This window comes from Aspergillus oryzae, chromosome 6 (assembly GCF_000184455.2).
Source record: "Aspergillus oryzae RIB40 DNA, chromosome 6".
In the NCBI taxonomy this organism is placed as follows: Eukaryota; Fungi; Ascomycota; class Eurotiomycetes; order Eurotiales; family Aspergillaceae; genus Aspergillus; species Aspergillus oryzae.
Genome location: NC_036440.1, coordinates 2,714,483 through 2,737,173, shown reverse-complemented (window position 1 = coordinate 2,737,173; position 22,691 = coordinate 2,714,483). Strand labels below are relative to the sequence as shown.

The following is a 22,691-nucleotide window of genomic DNA, read 5'->3' as shown; positions in this document are numbered from 1 at the left end:
GGGAGTTGGTGATAATCGCGTTCTCGGCGTTGGCTTTTATAAGTTTTTTCCTTCGTTGCGCTTTTACGACGTTGGGAGTATGATGCATACATTATTTAGTATTATTTGCGACATTATTTTGTTTTCGTGATGGAGTTCGTTTAGATACATGACTTCTATATCGTGGCATTTCTGCGCCTGTGATGAGGGAGCAAGCGCCCGATGTTTGGGTTTGCATTGATTGCTCGCCCGCGCTCTGATGCTAATTATTGGCTCTGACCCGGCTAAGCGGGCAAATCCCTGCCACGGGATCAAAGCGTGTCAGTGACCTTCTGGTGCCTCTGGCGGTCGGATGATAACAAGTTGGAAGGATGAGATGGTTCCGTCTTGTAGCCGCCGGTAGGTCCCAGATGATATGTTCGAACAAGGTTAATTTGGCAATTAAGTTCTTCATATTTATGGTCGATCATATGTCTGCATCCTCGTAATTAACCTCCTGCTCATCGTTGGGTTCGCGCGGTTCTTGCGCTTCATGGAATTGAGTGGCATCGTCGATATGGCTTAGAACAGCGGCGACACTGTCCTCGTCCTGCACATCTAATTTCAGAAATGAGACCATGCTGAAGTCGTCGATAAGTTGACCGACGGCCCGGTTGAGCTGTTTAAATGAGCCACCGCTGAGCAATGTCTCTTTGGACGACGGGTCTCCCATCGCATCAGCGTCATCATCCTGCAGCAATTGCACGTCCACATTGGTGAATCTCTTTAATTCTTTGCGAGTCACCATGTCCCGGACCTGGTCCATCTTAGTCAGAATATTTACGTGGGGCATCTCGAGCATCAGCATTGCGGACATGGCACTTAGGGTGCCGGCAAAGAACTTGGCTTTGTCAACGACAAAGGTACTTTCGAGGAGATAAGCCGCACAGAGGTTGATGTTCAGGGGCCCCGCACGCGACAAGAACTGTACCAATGACGGTAGGAGGGGTATATGTGTGTAGAGCTCGATCTGGCCCGGCATGTCGAAGATAATCAGATATTCTTCGCTCAACGGATCCAAGGCTTCCGATAGGAAGTCCAGATTTTGCAGGAGGAACTCAAAGCAATAGATCAGACCTCCATTGGGCCCCAAGCCCATTTCCTCCATGACATCTTCCAAAGTGATCAGTTCACGGATGTCCAAGTCAGGTTCATAGCTGAAGCTTTCGGCGGCCGGATCCAGGTTGACGTAGAAACAACTTCGACGAGTATGCTGGAGATGTTGAATGACGGCATTGCAAAAGGTGGTTTTCCCTGCGCCCGCAGGGCCCATTACCAAGACACCGAACTTGGACATTTTTCTGAGGTAAGATGCGCGGGGTAGAGAGATTTATTAACCGCGTCTGTATACGACGCTAAGACGCTAGATAATGGATGCACGAACAAGATCAGGGACGATGGGGCACCACCGCAGTGAACAAGGAATAGTTATAGCCTGTTTTCCGTCACCGTCACCGTATACTCCGCACTAAAGGGGCCAGCCGCAGAAAGACAGGGGCGATCGGTAACAATATGCTGCACATTCACGGTTGGACGTCGGGGATTGGCGCAGATGTCAGAATGCGCACTTTTTCTGCCGAGGGTGACCGCCGGAGGAAGATGGCGCCATCGGCGGCACATTAATACGGCCAGATTCCCCTCGATTTCTTTTCCCTCCTCCCGCCCCCCCTCTTCTTTTTCCCTCAGATCTCATCTCATCTCACTGATATCTCTTCTCTCTCCCCCTTTGTGGAATTGACGCTCCTTCTCCGTCACTCTTGTACTCTCTTCAATTAATCCCCCCCTCTAATCATCCTCATCCTTCACAATGGGCTCCGTCGCAAACCTCCCCAAGTCCGGCACTTTTCTTTTCACCTCCGAGTCCGTCGGAGAGGGTCACCCCGATAAGATTGCGTTCGTACCCCTTACACCCTCAATACGACCCTGCTCCTGAAGGTCGCACCCACTGATACAATTCGAATAAAATCCTGACTGTTCAATTAGTGACCAGGTCTCTGATGCCATCCTCGATGCCTGCCTTGCTGAGGATCCTCTCTCTAAGGTACGGAGCGGAAATTGTTTTACTTTTCTGCGGAACCCCTCCCTTTTTTTTTTTTTTCCTCTCCCCACCCGATTGGACCGGCTTTATCTCCGCACCAAAATTTAGCACGCACTAATTTGGTTATCATGATAGGTCGCTTGTGAGACCGCCACCAAGACTGGTATGTGCCAAATACCCTTACATAAACAATAGTATTGTTTATGTTAGATAATGCGCAAATGCTAACAATGTTCCAGGTATGGTCATGGTCTTTGGTGAAATCACTACCAAGGCCCAGCTTGACTACCAGAAGGTCATCCGTGGTGCCATCCAGGATATCGGCTATGATTCTTCCGAGAAGGGTTTCGACTACAAGACCTGCAACGTCTTGGTCGCCATTGAGCAGCAGTCCCCTGATATCGCCCAGGGTCTTCACTATGATGAGGCCCTCGAGAAGCTCGGTGCTGGTGACCAGGGTATCATGTTCGGTTATGCTACCGACGAGACCCCTGAGCTCCTCCCTTTGACTGTCATCCTTTCCCACAAGCTCAACAAGGCCATGACTGATGCTCGTAAAAATGGCACCATCCCCTGGCTCCGCCCTGACACCAAGACCCAGGTCACCATTGAGTACGCCCACGACAACGGTGCTGTCAAGCCCCTGCGTGTCGACACCGTTGTCATCTCTGCCCAGCACAGCGATGATCTCTCCACTGAGGAGATCCGTGTCGCTCTCAAGGAGAAGATCATCAAGCAGGTCATTCCTGCTGAGCTCCTCGACGACCGTACTGTTTACCACCTCCAGCCCTCCGGCCGCTTCGTCATCGGTGGTCCCCAGGGTGACGCCGGTCTGACCGGCCGTAAGATCATTGTCGACACCTACGGTGGCTGGGGTGCTCACGGTGGTGGTGCTTTTTCCGGCAAGGATTACTCCAAGGTCGATCGTTCCGCCGCCTACGTTGCCCGCTGGGTCGCTAAGTCCCTGGTCAACGCTGGTCTTGCTCGTCGTGCCCTTGTCCAGCTCTCCTACGCCATTGGTGTCGCTGAGCCCCTCTCCGTCTTCGTTGAGACCTACGGTACTTCCCAGAAGTCCTCCGAGGAGCTCGTCCAGATCGTCCGCAACAACTTTGACCTCCGTCCCGGTGTCATTGTCAAGGAGCTCGATCTGGCCAAGCCCATCTACTTCCAGACCGCCAAGAACGGTCACTTCACCAACCAGGAGTTCTCCTGGGAGAAGCCTAAGACCCTCAAGTTCTAAGCGCGTCGCTGTGACTACATAATCTTCCTTCTCCTGTTTCGTTACGAATGTGATGATTTTGCTTTGTTTCAACAACTCAAAGCATGAGCATAGACACGTCAGAAAAGCTTTGTTCCATATTTCTTTTATAATTTTTGCATGATCGTCTATAAAAAGGCGGGTTCGGCGGGATAAATTCAACATGATACCACTTTTCATCTGTTGGGAGGGATGTTACGGCGTTATCCGGGAGCGAAAGTCTTCAACACACTGCCTCCTCAGGCTTGACATCTGCGGACCATCAGCGTCATTCAGGACCAGGTCCGCACAGAAGTTTGTGGACGCTTGTCGTAAGCTGTGCTTCGGACAAGCGTCCGAGAGGAGATGATCTATCTATGGCCGGCGGCATTTGCCCAGTCATAGTTGTGCTAATCTAAACATTAGCATTATAGAGTAATGAACAATGAACCATTTATATGGCCTCTATGTTTCCGTGTAGATGTTAAAAGTAAAGTCGCTATGGTATATCGTCCTTGTAATTTCTAGAGATGTGGATAGGTGTCTCTTCCCTCGATCTACTTTGTAGCCCTCAAATACCTAGCGGCAGCTATGTGATCCTCAACAGTGTGTGGATCATTGCTCAGGCACAATCTGGAACTGCAACGATTAGTTTGCTGTAAGTCATTTTCCATGTGCGTCAGTCGAAGGTTGTTCGAACCGTGACGCGTGATGCCAAGAGGGCCCCAATTTAATCGCGTCGTCGCGGGCCAGCATTTTCGGGACATAGATTTAGTGACCCTATCAATCCATATCATATCATTATCTCTCGATTACTCAATTATACCGAGTCCCTCTTGGCATTACGCTTTGTCAAGTCGAGCCTTGATTATCCTTCTTCTTCCTTTATGAAAGCACACAATGCTTGCTTAACTAGACGCGTTCATGGCCTCGCATGTTTCCTCCAGCGCCCTTGACCCTTTCTCAGTGAAACCCCTCCAAGAGGACGTCACTAACCCGCGCTCCAAAAAGCGGAAAACATGTCACCTCGAGAATGACTGGACCAAACAGACTATCAGCATTCGGGTGAGTGACGGCAACTCATCCCACACCGTGTAGTCGGATACTGACCGACCCGCAATACACAGGCTCATGCCGCATCCTTATCCGATGAACCATACGTCTTAGAACCGATTGCCATTATTCCGCGCTGCCGATTGCCGTTGTCATGGCTGGATTTCTCCCCCGCCGTGTTGTCCGATATACAGCCCGGCAGCTTATTCGTCGCTAATATCCCTGTATTAGAGAATGATTTACGATTAGAGCCCGTCGTTCTGGCTGTACGACTGGCGTCTGATGGTGGGCTTTACGTCATCGAGCGAGTGAAGAAGGGGATCTATGCGCTCTCAAAACTAGCTCGCGGTGTGGAAGAAGGGGATATCATTGTTGCTGTGAAAGGGTGGAGTCCATCGGAGGTGAAACAGGCTCCTCGATGCATGTCTCCTATTCAGGAGGGTGGTGACTGGTGGTTGATGGCGCAGATCGATGACCCCGTCACGGATCCTCATTTTCCTACTAAGCGATCTAAGTTTGACGTTTCTGTCGTTTTCGGCGCTGTGGATCACGATGTGCGCATGCAGGATGTGTCGCCACCGGTGGATTCCGGTGAGAGTCGGAGTCAATCTGTGGCACCTCAGGTATGTTTGGAGAGGGGCGTGAGTTCTGATGTTTTCATGCCTATTGCGGCGGATTCTCAAGAGCATGGGGGTGGTGATGGCGTCGGGACGGAGTCTATGAAGATTGAGTCTCTTCAGTCGCCGCAGGAAATATTGGATAATCTCAGGGAGCAGTATCTGCAAGCCCTCTATATTTCCAAGGTATGTGTTGGGCCTAGTTGTGTTTCTGTGCTAATTGTGAAAGACTTCCGTGGCATACTTTGCTAAAGGTCCGCTGGCACGTTGTCGTACGGCTTTCCAATCGTCTGAGTCTGGGTCTGCTCAACCCTCGGAGCTCATTGAGTTTTATCGAGAGGCTGTTCTTACGGCTAAGAAGATGGATCTCAAATACCGGGAGACATTGCCTTCGACTCTGAAAGATGTTGTACTCACTATTTCGGACGATGAATCGACACTTAAAAGGAAGAGAAAAACTAAGAAGAAGAAGCTCGGAAAGAATGGGCTTTACCCTACAGAGGAACAGTTTATTCGGACATGGTGGAAAGGTCGAGCGCTTGCAGATCAAGGTGTATCAACCGAGACGTCGCGCGACGCGGAACTCAAGAAGCACGTTGCTGATCTACGACTACGAGAGACACAGCTTCAGATCCTTCTCATTCTCGAAACGATGGCTCTAGAAGCCGTCATGGCGGATGAAGCAAAGTCTACTGGTGACGGGTCCGACAAGACGGAAGTATCAAAGCCTAAGAAAATACAAGATTTGAAAGTTATGCTTGAACTGCACCTCGATCGGCTGTGCATTTGGCATGCCGTTAGCTTCGACGGTGTTGCCGTCTCTGATCAAAACAAAGGCTATGGCGATAATGAGTCGGGGGGCAAGAAGGTTGAAAGTGATGCCGTTCGGGACTTTTGCACTGAGGTCATCATACCCTTTTATGCTTCCCGCCTACCGGATAAATGCAAATCGATCACCAAGAAACTCGGGGTCCCTAGCGTGCTATCGCCTTTCCCCAAGAAGGCCCAGCCGAAGAATATGCCCCGAGCAGAGCCTGGGGCAGCTGTAGAACGGCAACCATCGCAAAAGCATCCTCGTCGTACATTGCAACGCGTATTAACGGATGAACAGACAGCTTCTAAAGGACGTCGACAATCGCTGAGTCGCTTCAATACCATGCCATCACAGCCCGAGCGGGAATCGATAGAACCTTTGTTGCCTTCCTTGAGCGCTAATGTACGAGGTGGTATTCAGAAGGCCAAACGAGTAGACAATCGTGAAGTCGACCTGAACGCTGTGGCCCGGCAACACGAGACCAAGCTGAGGAAGATGCAAATGCTCATGGATCAGAAGAAGGAGCTCGACGCCGCGATTAATGCCCTTCGAAAGCCGAACAGGGAGCTTGTCGCCAAGGACATTGCCGAAGATGCTGAGAAGAGACGCACAGGCAGTGCAAGGAAACCGAAAAATCCTGTCCGCAACCCGTTTGGAGAAGGAGTCCAGGTCGCGGCTACGCCAAAGGGCAGTCGAAAGAGGGACGTAATCGTTGGCATGCCCCCTCTTCCCCGAGGCATGTCGATGCATTCATCTACCCAACCAAAGGCGTCCTCATTCTTTGGAGGCGACGGATCACCTGTGGTCCCCGCTTCTACCGCGCGACCCAAATCATTCTCTATCGCTTCCAGCTCCAGAGACACGAACGCGATCCAGGAAACACCAACGCGACGGCCAACTCAGCTGTTAGGGTCATTTGATGGACCAGCAACCAGCGTGGCTGATTCACCTCTTTCTTCCGGAAACCTCTTCCGCGTACCTCGGCGCCCGATACCCCGGTCGACCGATGTGGCACCGACAACGCCCGTCGCATCGCGGCGCACCAAGTCTCGTCCAGACATAGTCACGGAACCGACCAGTTCACTCGTGATGGAAACTCCACCGAGACAAAACCTCACAGTGCCACTTATCCAGGCCGACGGGCCAACAGAAGTGGCCGCAGATACGCCAGCGAAGGTGCTCGGAACACCAGTCAAGGGCTCTACCAGATTATCTGTCCCGACAAGCACCGCGGTGCCGGTGACACCCGAGAAATCAATCTATGCGCACCTGGGATGGGACGACGATGACGATCTTGGTCTGTAAACAGGCAATCATGGCTGGACTTTGTGCTTAGCGGGCGTTTACGGTTGTTGGGATGGGATTGGGTATGACTGCAGTTCTTAGTTTCGATACATCATGAGCATAGACGACCGAACCTAACCATTTCAACATGAGACTTCTCAAGTTTTAAGAATAAGAATCTCTTCCTTTTGATTGAATACGGAGTTAGACTTCCGACAATAAGACAGGTCAACAGACCAGCGCTACGTGTCCTATCACGCATAGACCAACATAACCCACAGACCATAACCTACAATCATGCAACCCAACACTCACCAATCCACCATCTCTCCAGGAAAACCAAACCCAAAACCAAAAACCATGGACAATGACCAACCATCCATCATTCATATGATATGAGATGGGATGCTATAAACTCCCTACCCGAGATCGACAGCCCATAGTGTTCCTTCATACGTGTAAAACAGCACTAAACGGGCACAGACGAGGTCATGCGACCACTCAATACGAAACTAATAGATTCCCACTATTGCAACTGAAGCTATTATCTTACCTAAGGCTGTGATAATAGGTTGGATTATGGTTAGTTGGAGGACTAGTCGGCGCTTTTCATTGTTAGTTGTTTAATTAGATTGGGTCTGATGGAATTGGTGCATGGACTTGGTTTACGTTATATACAGTACTAATAGGTAGTAGTTAGGGAGTAAGTAAAAAAGAAAGAAAGAAAGAAAGAAACCCACGTGGTCAATTAACACTTCAGTGCAGGTATCAGATACTAGATAGTAGAAGTAAAAGGGTAGCGGTTAAAAGTACCCTGTACTCCAGACACAGGGCGCGTAAATTATCCCTTTTGAGTAGGCTACATTACCTAAGGAAAGCACAGTGACTACTAACGGATTTGTTCACCCTCACCGTGACTCAAGAACTACTCCGTAGTTTCGAGTTCTTAGGCCCCCCAGGCAAAATACCCATTAAATCCACTACCTAACCAAAAGTAACATCGACTCACCTACTCACACTTACACAGTACAGGACAATATCAATCCATCCCCACAGCCAAGAAAAAAACCCACCAGCCATAACGAACAAAAGCAAAAACGGGAAGTCCGAATCCGGCTAAATAGAACATGCAGCCAAGCAAGGAGGGAAACAATGAATTGAAATGCTATTCCCCACATTTTTCATTGCTTACAACGGAATAGTATTCCTTAGACCGCAACGTGGGTGGGAGATTGTGGGGAGAGGCTCAGCATCGCCTATCAGGTTGCGAGGAGGTGCAGATCGATGTGGTTGGCGAGCTTCAGGTACGACGCGCGTGATTGTCTGGTTCTAATAGTATTTCTGGGTTGTGGGGGTGGGTTTTATGATTTTCTTTTTGTTTGTGTTTTGGTTTTTGGGTTTCGGGGTTGAGTCATTCTTGGGGATTACTAAGTTATGGATTCTACTAGTGGACTACTTGGGTGGGTGGGTTTGGATCATGACTGGTTTTTGTTGAATTGGTTTTGAATTTTTGGTTTGGTTATTGGTTATTGTTATTATAACTATTCAAACATGTGGTGACATGTTCATCTGAGCAACTTTTTCTATTAGATACATGCTTGATTGATAGTCGATGATGTGGTTCTTTGTGAACTCCCTGTAACTCCGATCCTGCTGCGCTAGCGCTTCCGGCCTGAAATATGTATATGGAAATGAAAATATGAGATTCGTTGCTTCGTGACTTCGTAAGTGGAGATTATGCGTATGATTTGCTGGGGGTAGGTGGTGTCCCCAGTACGCTTGGTAGTAGCGGATGGTTGTAGTGGCTTGCCAGTTACCCGGCAATGCGAACGGGTATACACTGCGCGGGTGATTGCCACAGGTGCTTTGTCTTCTCTAGGCAGTTGCGGCCTTTCTCCAAGAGGCCTTGTTCTTTCTCGTCGGATGGAGATGGAGGAGTAGGAGCAGATTGGTCGAAGGAGACGGTGAAGGTCACCTGAACGGGTTCCTTGTCTGAAGGGGCGTCGGTGGCGGTACCATCCTTGGCCTTGGTCTCGGAGTCTTCCTTCTCCTCTTCGGTGGAGTCACTCGCGTCGGAGTCCTTCTCCTGACCGTCGTCGCGCTTGCTGTCTTCCTCCTCCTCTTCGGACTCGTCATCCTCCAGTTCGAACGAGTTGATCCGAGTAGTCATGTCCTTCTGTGCCCACTCCATAGAGATAACATGCAGACGGAAGTGGCCAAGGCACCGTCTGATATCTGGGTCGGGGGCAGTGGCCTCCCGGGCGAGCTTCTGGCGCGACAGGGTGGTGAGCTTGTAAGGCAGGGAGGTCTTGTCGGCAAGAGGGGGCCAGCGCTTGTTCATGGAGGGGTTGTTGGAGGAGAGAGGGGAGGAGGATGCCTGTTTCGGCATGATGTCGATGGTTGCTACAGCCATGATTGGCGGTTGCTGTGATGTTGTATTTTTCTTCTCTTCTTGTGTTTACTCGCCGTGTTGATTAAGCGATTAGGTAGTTGGACGGATTGAAATTGTTTGCGCGATAGTCAATGAGACAGAGGTAGCATGTACGAGCGAGATGCGATAGATTGCGAGGAATATTAAGCACGCTGAATTGGAGCACAGTGGGTGTGAAAATCTGGGGAGAGGGTAAAAAAGAAGGAAGAAAATGGAATGGGGGAGGAAACTCTTAAGAGAAGCGAAAGGGTGGTCCGAGGGAATCACCAGAGAGGAGAAAGTCCAGGCATTCCAGACCAAAGAAACTAGGGTTGCGTAGTACGGGAGACCCCAAAACAGAAACCCGACCTGATGACCATCTGATCTGGCAGATTCTGCAAGCGGACGATCCAGCGAGGCCTAGACTCATACTCCCAACTTGTCCACCGGAGACCTGCTTCGGTGCTCTTCCACTCACCAATCCCCTGGCCTTCGACCACAACCAAACCTAGTTCATAATTGATTGAAGTGTCCGATGGATTGGTCCCTTTTTGCCAGGGTCTTTTTCGTCCATCGTAGCCCACCCCATCGTGGTTTCGGTGATGAGGCGAATTGCTGACCGAGACCAGCACCAACTCTGCCAGGAGAAAAAGGGTTGCGTACCACTGGGCGACTCCACTACAAAAACCAAGTGAACCAGCTGACCATGCAGTGGGTCCGGCTTTGTCGGCACCATGGAATCTTCCACGCCGGGGAGCATGTTAGTCTCCTCGTCAATGATTATGAATATTTATTTGGTACTTTTTTTTCCCTTTTTTCTGATCATCATTACTGTGCGTTTTCAGTCTCGGTCTTGACCTTCTCGCCCGAGTCATGCAAATTCTATTTCCAGTTTTACTAAACCACCTCACCAGTTTAATCCGTACACTTTCTGTTTTCAGTAAAAATGAAGGAGAACAATCGGAAGATCCCTCAATGCAGGTGGAATGATACTACACCCAGAATCAGCAGGGACTCAATTGTGGAAGAACAATCGAACGATTGACTCAGGGATGCTCACGTGTCCCCATTGGCCGCTTTTTGCGGGGTCAAACTCTCTAGGTTAGACTCGTTACTATACAGAGCAACGCTAGGCGGGAATTCAATAGTCTAACCCTGACAAGGGTTGCGCTAGCAAACCTTACTAAGACTCTTATTCTCTGACTAAGGCCGAGACTCGAGTGGAGTTGCCCTTCGGTGAGGATCCATTGGAGGAAAATTATCTGCGTATGGATGCGGTGCGACCTAAGGCATCTATCTAATTTGACTACTTTTTTATCATATAACATATCTAGATACAGTTATCTTAACTCGAAGATGGTGTATACTACTCCGTGGGGTACGTTATCAAACATACAGTAGCCAGTCCACTTTTTTTTGCTTGATGGGGATCTGCCTTGGAATAACCTGGGATGATGTAATATTCGCCCCATCAGACAATTGACTCTGACAATGCCACTGTGTATGACTTCATGACCCGTCATGGAACCGTTTATAAGGTTTTATATGACAGCTCCATTGCCACAAAGCGTCACTGCTCCCTCAATTGAAGTCATAATCTAACATTTTGAATTGCGAAAAGCGCTAGTTTCGAAAAAGGTAACTCCGCCTCAGCGTAGACAAAGGAACTGGGATGTCCGGGGAAACGGGTTGGACAAAGGAAGGGACCCGCTATACGGTGATCTTGATCTCATACGAGAGAGCAGGCGACACGATACCGTAACTGGAAGCAGCATCGCGAAGGATAAAGAGCGAATGGTTGCTCTACCGAGGGTTATTGCGGGCAAACCCGGTTTCTTTTCGGTTGAACCGAAGATAAGCATCTTCAGCAGCAGCAGAAAAAGAACATCGTCTCCGGCATAGCTAATCACAATCGACATGTAGAAAGAGGACACAATGTAGCCTCGGCATCAATACCTCACCACGGTCAATATTCACGTCCGTTGTCAGCTTTCGATGCACTTCAATGCTATTCGACGAACAGAGTTCAGGCCGAAGTCTAGATTTGGAGTGGGACTGGTTGTAGTTGAAATGAACGCAACACTAACATTGGTCGGGTCAGTCTGAGATCATCCAATCCCGATAAAGTTTTCCTGTATCATCAGATTAGGTGTGCAGTTACTAAGTCGAGATGTACGTGCAGCAGTCAAAGCCACCCAGTAACTCACTGTTATACATAACTCACTGTTTTACAAACAGTGAGGACTTTCATGTCAATTCATTCGGAGCCATGGATCTTCGTACATCCTCCCACATACCGTCAGATGCTCTCGTACAGTTTTATACAGCTGTGCGGATCACGGTCGCAGTGGTATTCTTCACCATCGCAAGAGAACCTCCTGCGTTTCTGACCCAAGTTGGGCCACCTTTGTCTGCCGTGACCACAACTCTTTCTCCGTGCTTCATCATTTTTCTCGTTCCATATTATCTTCGCCTCGCAACGCGACGAATACCACGTGATGCGCCCACATATGTCGATGAGAGCGTCTGTACAGACGTGGAGGAAGATGAACGAACAGAAGTCGATATGAGCGAAATCGACATCAGTAGCGATGAAACCGTCATTCACGATCCCAATTGGGAAGAAGAAGAAGACGGCAGCAAAGTCGAAAAATATGAGAACAGTGGCATACTATTCCAGGAACTAGCTGGCGAAGCCGCTCGGGATGAAGGAGATACTACTGAAGAAGGTCCGTCTCAGGAAACTGAGGGGGAACTACTGGGGAGGAGTGATATTTTATCGGGTGATGAGACTATTCATGAAGTTTCCACAAAAGAAGGAAACGTCGGGGGCAACGAAAGGCTCGAGGACGCCGAAGTAGAGTTTAGTGATGAAATAACTGGCGCTGTCGATCTGGATGAGATGGTTGTCGGGGTAAGCGCAAAACTTGAGGAGAACGACAGGGTACCCTGTGGCGAAATGCCAGACGTTACTGACCAAAGCACTGAGGGAGACAACCTACGTGAATCACCGCCTCCAAAAGTCAATACCCACAAGCCATCTCCCACTCCAGACTTCCCTCCATCGAGCACATTGTCAGGGAAAAGACTTCGCACATACTGGGACCCTGCACCTGGAAATGAATTGTACATCTCGAGACAAACAAGAACGTTCGAGTCGTTCCACGTTGCGCTCGAATCAAGGACGCGGCCTCCATGGGCATTCGGATGACAGAGGAGCAAAGGGGCTCAGAGTGATAGCTTGTACTGCGTCTTGATCCCAGTAAATTTCGAGAACGTAACGTACCTTCCACTAGTCTCGAAAATGCTGCAGTCGCCCTCATATGGTTGCACATGCGTCAAATACAAGATTCAGGGCTGCGTTGTCTCGGGTAATTGCATGGGACGGGAGAGAGATGTTCGAGTTCTGAAACTCTGCACCACTATTACCCAACCCGGATTGATCATAATGGGGATACATAGCGGGCGGGTCACCCGATGCGCACGTTTAGCTGGTCTGTGGGTATACATTCGCAGGATCATTTGCCGCGTGCAGGGCCGTGCATAAAGCTGCACTGGTCCTAGAGCCACGATATCTGCAAAGAGGACCGGTGGGTATAACATCCCGGCAGTGTATAGATGCAGATTCTTCAAAGACATAATTTCATCAGCATCGAAGTATATATTACAACGCTTAACGGTTAACGCCAATACCACCACCTGTTCACTAACACGTCGGACAGACGATGCAGTCCAGTCTGGATGGCTATGAGCTCTCGCGGTACAACCCCTGCAAGATACAGACCAACGGCTGGACTTGACCTAGTGTTTCTCCGAGTCCGTGGTCTAGCCTAGTCTGCAGCTGATGTGGAACTGCTCCGGTGATGACTTGCATACCATTTCCCTGTCCGTGACTGGTTAGTTGCTTGGCGCCATAAATCACCTCCAATGATTCCACGTTCTTCTCGGACCTCCCCGGCTATCGTCCGTTCGTTATCTCTCCAAAGGACATGGATAGGTTACGCTGCACCTGGTTGGGAAAGCTTGAATCGTGCCATGTCGATTGGATGAAAAGAGAGAAAAGGCGGCACTGGGAAAGAAAAGGAGAGAAAGAAGAAGCGCCCAACATAGCCCCGATAGTCAAAGGGCATCTGGGCGACTGTGTAACCACACAATATGCGACGTATAGAAGTGGCCACAATCCAAACCGTTAATGTGCAGGCGCGATTTAAGATCTACTGGTAAGTAGGACTAAACAGTGGAGAGGGGACGCTGTGCATAGTTGCTACTAGTAATGTGTTACCGTTGATCTTGAGGTTGAGGTTGGGGGGGTGGGGGCGGAGTAGAATCAATGATTTTTGCGATGGCGCCATGTCTTCTCAATACATTCATCGTCCGAGAGAGCATCCTTCTTACCAGCGATGTACTGTCAGTTACTGTGAATATCAAACGCACGGTCCCAAAGTGATCAGCCCCTACTGTAGTTCCCGCTCAAGTGACCTTCCGGTGCAAAGTCAATCCGTCGTCGGCGCTGGTCATCTGCCTGTTGGAATGCCTGGACTATGTGGGTTTGGTACTCTGAGTAGCCTATAGGGTTCGAGGATGTCCCTAGCACCGTGAGTATCTGGTCGGCCGGGACAGATTCCTCTGGTCGATCCAAGTATTTCACGTTGGAGTGTATCTGGTTAGGCAGATGTAACCGTTGTGATGGCGGATAGTTGACCACTTCGGGATTGTTTCCGATTGTCTCTGATCTTGTCTCACTCTCCGTCGAGCTGTCTTGCATATCGATACTCGTTAACTCTATCCTACTTTCTCTTGCTTGAAGGTGGCATACTTTTGTCGAGTTTAATATTACGGAGAATTGTCCATGTCAGATCCCGTCGATCGCGGGCTTTATGGGGCTTCTTCGGGGTCAACCCTAATTAGGAAGTTACTTAAGAATTCCGTTGAAGAGCATGTCCACCTCTCGTTCATTTAGTTTATATAATGACATCGATATCAATAGATGAAACTTTGTCTGGTTGCACAAGTCTAATTCTAAATAAATAAACTTATCACACACCGATGACCCTTTGATAGTGTCGTGCTTTTCTCTTCCATCTGTCTCTCTTCGCCGGGAACTAAGGACGGGATCGACATGGTAGCAGAACGGGACTCTTCCACGTCTTCGTAGATCAACCATTTCTTACCAGCAGAAATAAAGGCTAACGGTCTTTCCACTACTGCTAGGGCCACGTAGGCTTGGTATTATTATATTTGTTTTGCTATTGTTCGTATTATAGTTCGTCTTATTATTCTTTTTTCTTTTTATCTGTGTTAATATGACGATTAGTCCCAAAAAGACTCAGAAACGAAGTGATCCAGAATGAATTACTATGACAATACCGTACGAGATGGTCGATCATCAATCAAAAGCGAGGAGAAGCGCGTGTCTTGTGATTGGTCCTGAAGTGGAAAGGCGCGAGATTCCATTGAAAATCAGGAAAAAGCAGATCGGTCACGGATCCTCCATTCCAAGAGCATATTCGGTAGAACCGATGATCTCTTCATCTCAATTATGATTTTTGCTCCAGAAATAGGGAGTCACTAATTGCAAGACGAAAGAAACCTGAAAAGCCAAAATAGAGACGGAAGTAGATGGTGACTTCTGGACCGAGACTCTCCATCCTTTTATCATCATATCATATTATATCGTCCAGCCTTTCCATTGGTATCTTTACACTTTCGCCGTCTCGGTATTACTTAACGCTTAGTGCTCTCAGCCTTGCCTGGTTTAGATTTCTTCCTAGTGGTCAGGCGAGATTCGTTCAAACTACTAAACGTCGGACTCCACGTAGGGTCTTGACAGGATACTGAGGATCTCCCGGTCACCTATCGCTCCTACTACTAGTACCAGTGAGTCTAAAGTAAATACACTAAAAGAGAAAATTTCTTTGACCAATGACTAGATTTGGCGAATGGGCTGGCCTCGTCCTACCTCGGGAGGCATCCACTAAGCAAGCCATTCATTCCAGGGCCTAGTCTACAACTAATCAAGCCTATGGTTCAATCGCTATCATTGTCAGCAGCTCTTATTAGCAAGGACTAAGTCCAGTTTCATTGGCTTCTGCAGTTCTCCTCCACGCTATCTGCCTTGTTTGACTGCGACACGATTCTTGTACTATCATTCCATACAGTGCAAGCCACAACCGTCGCTTCAGAAATCCGCCATTCCCCTCGTGTTTGACTTGCTCCGTGCACTCCTAGCTCCTTGAGGGCCAACGGTCGAAAGAGGGACAAAAGACGAAGGGAAAAGGAGGGAGAAAAAGAGAAAAGAAAAAAGAAAGAACGTCAACAGTCCCAAATTGCCAAAAGCGACTTCTCCCCCGAAATCACTTGGGCAAAGTTGATATCACACTGGTCAGATCCATTCGTTCCGGGGGAAGAAGCGGCTCTGTCCGAGTGCCAAACCCAAGGATTGCCCCGCGGTGGTTCTGCGACATATTTCTAATTTATTGACAAAAGTATGGATTACTTTTTGCTTTTTGGTTTTTGACTTTCATTGGGACCCTCTTTTTGCAATTCCAAATCCCATTGTTATTGTGTTTTTACTGGTCCTATTCATTTATCCACGAATAGCTGGACGCATGGATTGATCATTGCTACCTAAGGTTGATCCACGCAATCGCGCCCCATTCTTCGTCGAGTGTTGTTATCATCGCCGAAAGTCTCTTGATCCCCTATCGATATCAGGACCCTTTCGTCCATTACACTGTCGATCGATCCACTCCACTGTCGGTGGTCTGCGATCCTCTTTCTTTATAGTCATCCGGACCATCTGCGAGGTAAGGAATTGGAAATACAACTACTACTTTGACAATTTCCTCCGAAACCGACTGCTACTGCATTTTTCCGTGAATAAGTCGGAACCAAGCGATCGTGCAGGGATCAGTTTTCATGACGACCAGTGCTCATCCAATACGCACTAAATTAGTCGTCCGTCCATACGTCCGCGCTACCCGATCGTCCACATGCTGCTTGTCCCGTATCATCAAGTGGAAGAATAAATCTTCGAGGACGAATACTAGATTAGATTAGGTAACGACTGAAGAAGTGATTGGGGAAGTAAGTCCGTTCATTTCATCTTTCTCTTTTCCCTTATAAGCTAGAGGGGCGCGTCATACGTGTTCTATCGCGTTAGTATTTCTATTCTTATCGGACCTCGGACCTCGATTCGTGGCTTTGGATTTGATTTATCTTCTCTACCGAATCCTTTTTTTTTTAGCCCTTGTTGTTCTCACCTCTGGTACTTGCTTTTGGGGTTGTGGGCTGGTTTCAACCGTCAGCACACGAAGAGAAGCTTAGGGTAGGATTTGAGTCGGGGAGGGTAGTAGTTTGTTTGACGGAACGAGAGATCATCAATGCGCCCGCGTTGAATCGTGACCCAAGCGGTGCACCGCCAATCAAGGAGGGTGTGGCGCCGCCTCCCGCCTTGAGCTGTGATCCTATCGTTGAACAACCCTTCCTTTCCGACCCCCTCCTTCGACACTCTCAACTAACCTTACCCTTTTCTTTTACCCTCCCTCTTTCATCATCTGCTTGTGGTTTTTATTTTATTTTTCCTTTCATTTCCTGGGGTGGCCCCCTTTCCTTTCCCAGTCCCAACTCCAACTTTGGTCCCCACCCAACTGCTGTCCTGGTTTGTCTCCCCTTTCACTCTAACCCAATAAACCCATCGGTTCTGTTGCCTGGCACACTTTGCGACCTACACACAGACACCAGCCCGTTGGTCACACATAACCCCAGTCTGGTGTACCCACTGATCGGTTCCCTCAGCGTGAATCATCTTCAAGTGTTATCTGCTGAACCCCTCCCTAAGCCTATCGCTCTTCAAAGCCCGGGTGACAGTGCTTGCTGCAGGAAAGGAATCTTGGGAAAGGGAAACCCCGTCCGGTTCGCCCCTCTCCATATCCTCTTCCCCCTCCAAAATAGAAAACACGTCACAGCCGCAAGGTGTGGCGGTGTCTGTCCCTGGTCACCTTTCCCCCCCAAAAGCCCGTCAAGCCACAAATCACCTGTCATCTGCCTCGCCTCCATTGTTCCTCTTTTGTCTCTGGGTGTTCTCACCGCCTAACACCATTGCTAGTCCTGTCAAAGCTCGCGCGACACTGATTTGCTCTGAACCTTCCCGCTGATCCGCTTCCTGCCACCTTCCAGTCCAACCACCCACTGCATGCGAGATCGTGGTCTGCGTTCATTGTTCCGAGGATCACTTGCATCGTTACAGCTGCTCTGCTGTCTTGTCTCGCTGCAGTAGCCCACTCAGTCGTCATCTCACCCGTTTTGGTGTTGACACCTTTCGCGTTCCCTTGACGCGCCTTGCGGCCTTGCGACGGCTCTTCAACCTCTTTCCGTCCTCCTTGGCCCGCCATGTATGGCACCTCTCATTCCTCCGTCTCTGCTCCCATGAATGGGATCGGAGGCGACCTTGTCGATGGTTCGGGAACTATTAATCCCGCTGCTTTGAATACCAACAGCGGTATGTTGTCCCTTTGCTTTCTTCTTTCTTGTTCTTAGTTGTTTCTTTTGTTCCCCTCACCTTGCCTCGTTCACATTCCACCTTTCTCCCTCCAATTTTAATTCTTTTCCAACTGGGTGTATCCCGCCATGCCGTTGAGCTATTTTTGTTCATACAATACCCATGTTGAATCGCTTATTGCGGCTGATTACAATGGGGTACTGCCATCGCCGTTCATGGAGGTCATTACGAGTTTTTACATATCTATGTGTCTGTCCATCGCGACGACCTCCAAACTGACGGCCTTTTGCTAGTCGCAGTTATTCTACCAACACCCTCGTTTGGTACGAGCGCAAACACCGCTCCTCGCGGGATCAAGCGGAGTCGGACTCCAGATCAGCGCGGATTGTTCCGCGCTGATGGAGATCATGACGACGGTATGTGCGCGTCGCGAGTTATCATACGGTTTGCTTAGACACCGTATAAGACACTCTCGAGCCGCTTCGTCTCATTTAACCACTATTTGTTGTTTTATTGATTTAACGCGTGCACGCTTTCCCCTATGTCATCTTTATTGAGTTCCATGTCGACTAACGTGAGGTCCATCCGACCATCTGCCAGCAGGTGCGGACGAACATGGCCGTCGAAAGCGTGGGCGCCCTCCAAAGACCCCACGCCCCTCTACCACGGCTATTGGCGATCAAGCGACTAATATTCATATGCAAACCCCACGAATGCAAGCACAGCCCCTCCCTCACCAGGCGGGTGTCAACGTGTCGCCTCCCCAAGCATCGCCTCCGGACAAGACCACCCCGACCAAGTCCACCCTGGTCAAGGCACTCCCGACCGTCCGCGATCACACGACTGATCAACTGAACGAGGAGGGCGACGAGTACATCCCGAAGGAATTCGATGAAGCTGGTGAGAAGAAGGTCAATGCCATGGGTTATCTTACAGGCAACCGGGAGTACAAATGTCGCACGTTCCGTGTGCCTCACCGCGGAACGAAGCTTTTCATGCTAGCAACCGAATGTGCACGTGTACTTGGGTACCGCGACTCATATCTGTTGTTCAACAAAAATCGATCTCTGCACAAGATTATCGCCACGCAGATCGAAAAAGATGATTTGATTCAGCAAGACATCCTTCCATATTCCTACCGGTCACGTCAAATTGCCATTGTGACCGCAAGATCGATGTTCCGTCAGTTTGGCAGTCGAGTAATTGTGAACGGACGGCGAGTGCGTGATGATTATTGGGAGGGCAAGGCCCGGAAACAGGGCTTCACCGAAGACGACCTGGCGGGCGAGAAACGCCCCGGAGGGGCCAAAGCTCGCGATGCAGCCGCTGCGGAAGCGGCGAGTGCTGCCAGCCTCCTGCCAGCCCTGGCCCATGGCGATGTCATCTATAGCAATGCACTTGAGGCTATGCCCAACAGCTTACCTATGGGTCCACCATCGTCCGTTTCTCTTGCGCCGCTGCCGATGATCCATATGGCCACCACAACGGACGATCCGCGACTGAGAGAGTACAACAGCATGCCTAGGACCCGCCAAGAGTTGACTGGTCAGCCGTACCAAGACCGGACACAACCCAGTTCGGCGGCTGAGATTCTGAATCAGGCCTCTCACACCGCCGACTTTAATAAAATCCTGAGTTCCCAGCGCAGCTATCGCCAGAAAGGCTTGGAGGATTTCTATTCCAAGCAGCGCGAGATTCCAGCGTCCGCGGCTCAGTCGCAGCCTGGGCAGCTCGATTCGACTCCGTCGGCATCTCAACCCTTGCAGTCTCCTCAAATCGCGTCGGCTCCGATGATGAACACGACCCAGCCGCAGCAGGCCATGCTCCCCCATCAAACTCCGATGATACCCGGTCAGCCCGGCTTGCAGCAAGCGGTGGCCCACCCGCAACCCCCTGTTGGGCAGTCGCCCGCCCGGACAGGGCCTGCGGTTCGTCCTGACCTGATGCATCAGCGATCGAATCCTTCTCTATCTGCAGGCACTCCACAGCCTTCAGGCCCGTACGGTTACCCGTCACAACCGCAGCAGATGTGGGGTCAACCCCCGCCCCAACCGCAACCGTCGCCCTTGTCCGCCGCGGGTCCGCAGGCTGTGGGAATACCACAGTATGCCTCCCAACTACATGCACAGCAACAACACTCGCCTTCACCTCTCGCACAACATCCGTCGCAGTCTCCGCGGAACCAACCCCGTCCGCCTGCGCCACAAATGCCGCAGTCTTTCCCATTACATCATCCGCAGGCACCTCAACAACAGCCGATGGCATCCATGGGCTTTCCAGGCGGCACTGCGGCCCCATATGCTGCGATGACAGCTGCAAGAGGCATGTACCCTTCGACACAGGGGCCTGGTGGTCAGCAGTTTATGGCAGGAGCACCACAGCAGCCAGGCCTTGCCATGGGCATGAGCGCGGGAGGTGCCATGCCCGGCTGGGCCCCAACACCTGGCGGACCGATGCAACCGGGACATCCACAGCCAGGTCAATCCGGAGCTCCACTTGGATGGTCCGGTTACTAAAAGCCTACGAATAAGAAAGTCATGGCCGGCGTTGACCAGAATCTTGGCGTTCATGGGACTTAAGAGGCGTTGCGAGGATATTGTGACCTTTGTGTATCGAACACGTTCTATGTCCCCTTTTCCCTTTCTGCTCGTTTTGCCGTTCCACCCTTTCTAGCACCTTGTTATACCGCTTCCTGCTATACACTATCCTTACTCAAGGATAACAGCTAATGATAATCTGCGCATTTTCTTTCTATACCCTCTGCTATACCCGATGATGTTGTGATTTTGTTTCTATGTTCTCTTTCCTTGGTTCCATAGGGCTTACACGTTACGAGTATGGAAGTTGTGCATTTCTTGTATGTCAATGATAGAAGGCCGGTCAGATAGGACGGTGGTGATACTTTTTTTCTCATCATGTTTCGTTTGGTCTAGGCGGGCGTTTCAGTCTACTGGTCTCAGTGTTTACTTTCCCCAGCATTTTATGATTATCTTAACTCTACTCAGCTATTCAAGTGTTCATGTTGGACATTGGACTCTGCGCCCTTCGAATGCTGGTGCGTATGTTGATGCTTTCAATGTTTGTGTTTATAGTATGCAGATTGCACGCAGGTTCATACTCTGGGGCTTCTAATTTGAATACATTTTCCCCATTTGTCTATGCTTGTCCTTTTTTGGTAGGTTGATTTGAACAGGTACTCCGTTGCAAGGACTATGCACGTGCGCCCATATCTATGATGTTTTTCCTTTGGTGGATATCTTGGCCTGGTGATTGGTGCTTTTGCCATCTTGTCACTTGCATTTTGGTGGAATTTTGTCTTATTCCAGTAGTTGAGATTGAAGTTACGATATCCTATGTCACGTCGATATTCATATTCATTCAATTATAACCTGCGTATACACTTTTGAGCAACAAGATATAGCAAGAACATCATCTATAGATACACAAACCGCCATTTCCTGGGCAGTATATAGCCATCGCAACCTCATTTATACAGAAACAGTAACCAAGGGCGTCGTCACAGGGACAGCCGTAGAGGGACACACGCACGAGTCGACAGACGTAACAGGCGGCGCAGTACAGTGTGCACTAGCAGTCCACGAAACCGAGGTCGTCGTCGGGGCCTCAGGGACGGTCTCGGCGCGCACGAGAACGGGTATGACAGCACCAGTGTTAAGTTTAAAGGTACGATGCTTGACCACACGGAGGATCGAGCTGATTTCGCCCGAATGGCTCGTAACTGAGACGAAGAGGCCGGAATTGTTGGCTTGGAAGATCGAGTCCAGGGCAGATTTACTACGGAGATCCTGCGCGGCGTTGGTTTCGGCTGTTACGCCGTTCCAGAGCTCGTCTATCTCTGTGAAACCGCGTTCGATGGGCCAAGTAGGGAATAGGTCGTGGATGTATGTGCGGTTGCGACGTTGATCACAAGTGTGGATGCTGATTCCTTCACGGAGATACTCTTTGATCAGAGGGCGGAAGGGGGTGCTTTTATGTGGGAGACTGAGGCCGGAGAAGGTGATGTTGGCTGTGCGGAGGGTGCGGGTTAGGGGGCTGACGAAGTAGCTGTCCGGTGGGTGAATCTGTTGCGTGTCTAGCTCTTTTTGCCAGAAATCGTGGGCAACTTGAGCCTGCTTAACGCCGGCATCAGTGAGCTCGGCATCGCGCCAAGTAGCAGTGCCGTTTCCGTCCAGGAGGGACCAATAGCACTGGTTGGTGTTAGCAAGATGGAGATTCGGCATGGTCATAGGCGATTTTTGTTACTCACGTTCCAGGCAGGCGTGCCGTAGTAGTCTTCGGCTGCGTTGTGCCAACCTTCGCCGTGGCGGCCAAGGAATAGGACTTTGTAGTCGACATTGGGGCCTGATTTACGATTCAACTCAACTACTTGGTGGTAGAATCGCTCCCATTGGGTACGGTGGCTGTTCTTGTTGCCATGTCCCTTGTCGGTTGGGTACGTGCGATTGATCAGACCGAAGTTAGTGGTTGTCTGATTCATGGTTAGCTATGACGAAAGTAAAAGGGAAAGTAAGTTGGGTACTGACGAAGTCAAACGTGGATGGATCGGTTGTCGCTTCATCCTGCAAGAAATATCCAGTTACTGTGGTATAGTTGACATACGAGGCTTCCGCAAAGGCAGCCAGGCCCAGCGCTACTGAAGTAAAGCCCGAGATCTTCATGATGGAAGGCACAATACTGGCGGAGGTCGTGGACTCAAAAG

At 49.9% G+C, this 22,691-nt stretch overlaps 7 protein-coding genes across 7 annotated transcripts; 4 read left to right on the top strand and 3 right to left on the bottom strand.

Moving 5' to 3' along the window:
- Positions 1–445: 445 nt before the first annotated feature.
- AO090038000356 (putative signal sequence-binding GTPase GPN3) lies at positions 446–1,117 on the bottom strand (the record flags this gene model as incomplete). Its single annotated transcript, XM_001825238.3, has 1 exon — positions 446–1,117. One exon carries the CDS (start codon positions 1,115–1,117, stop codon positions 446–448), a length of 672 nt encoding a protein of 223 aa, XP_001825290.3.
- Positions 1,118–1,825: 708 nt separating this feature from the next.
- On the top strand, positions 1,826–3,296 carry AO090038000357 (S-adenosylmethionine synthetase; the record flags this gene model as incomplete). The annotated part of the gene is made up of 4 exons (XM_001825239.3): positions 1,826–1,911; positions 2,002–2,059; positions 2,192–2,219; positions 2,296–3,296. 4 exons carry the CDS (start codon positions 1,826–1,828, stop codon positions 3,294–3,296), a joined length of 1,173 nt encoding a protein of 390 aa, XP_001825291.1.
- Positions 3,297–4,217: 921 nt separating this feature from the next.
- On the top strand, positions 4,218–7,082 carry AO090038000358 (uncharacterized protein; the record flags this gene model as incomplete). The annotated part of the gene is made up of 3 exons (XM_001825240.1): positions 4,218–4,358; positions 4,421–5,149; positions 5,193–7,082. 3 exons carry the CDS (start codon positions 4,218–4,220, stop codon positions 7,080–7,082), a joined length of 2,760 nt encoding a protein of 919 aa, XP_001825292.1.
- A 1,431-nt stretch (positions 7,083–8,513) lies between these two features.
- AO090038000359 (uncharacterized protein) lies at positions 8,514–9,474 on the bottom strand (the record flags this gene model as incomplete). The annotated part of the gene is made up of 3 exons (XM_023238325.1): positions 8,514–8,542; positions 8,613–8,733; positions 8,893–9,474. 3 exons carry the CDS (start codon positions 9,472–9,474, stop codon positions 8,514–8,516), a joined length of 732 nt encoding a protein of 243 aa, XP_023093105.1.
- A 2,266-nt stretch (positions 9,475–11,740) lies between these two features.
- On the top strand, positions 11,741–12,846 carry AO090038000361 (uncharacterized protein; the record flags this gene model as incomplete). Its single annotated transcript, XM_023238324.1, has 2 exons — positions 11,741–12,200; positions 12,827–12,846. The coding sequence occupies 2 exons, from the start codon at positions 11,741–11,743 to the stop codon at positions 12,844–12,846; spliced, it is 480 nt and encodes a 159-aa protein (XP_023093106.1).
- Positions 12,847–17,898: 5,052 nt separating this feature from the next.
- On the top strand, positions 17,899–20,487 carry AO090038000362 (putative nuclear localization protein; the record flags this gene model as incomplete). Its single annotated transcript, XM_023238323.1, has 2 exons — positions 17,899–17,971; positions 18,551–20,487. 2 exons carry the CDS (start codon positions 17,899–17,901, stop codon positions 20,485–20,487), a joined length of 2,010 nt encoding a protein of 669 aa, XP_023093107.1.
- Positions 20,488–21,459: 972 nt separating this feature from the next.
- AO090038000364 (uncharacterized protein) lies at positions 21,460–22,212 on the bottom strand (the record flags this gene model as incomplete). The annotated part of the gene is made up of 1 exon (XM_001825244.3): positions 21,460–22,212. One exon carries the CDS (start codon positions 22,210–22,212, stop codon positions 21,460–21,462), a length of 753 nt encoding a protein of 250 aa, XP_001825296.3.
- Positions 22,213–22,691: the final 479 nt, after the last annotated feature.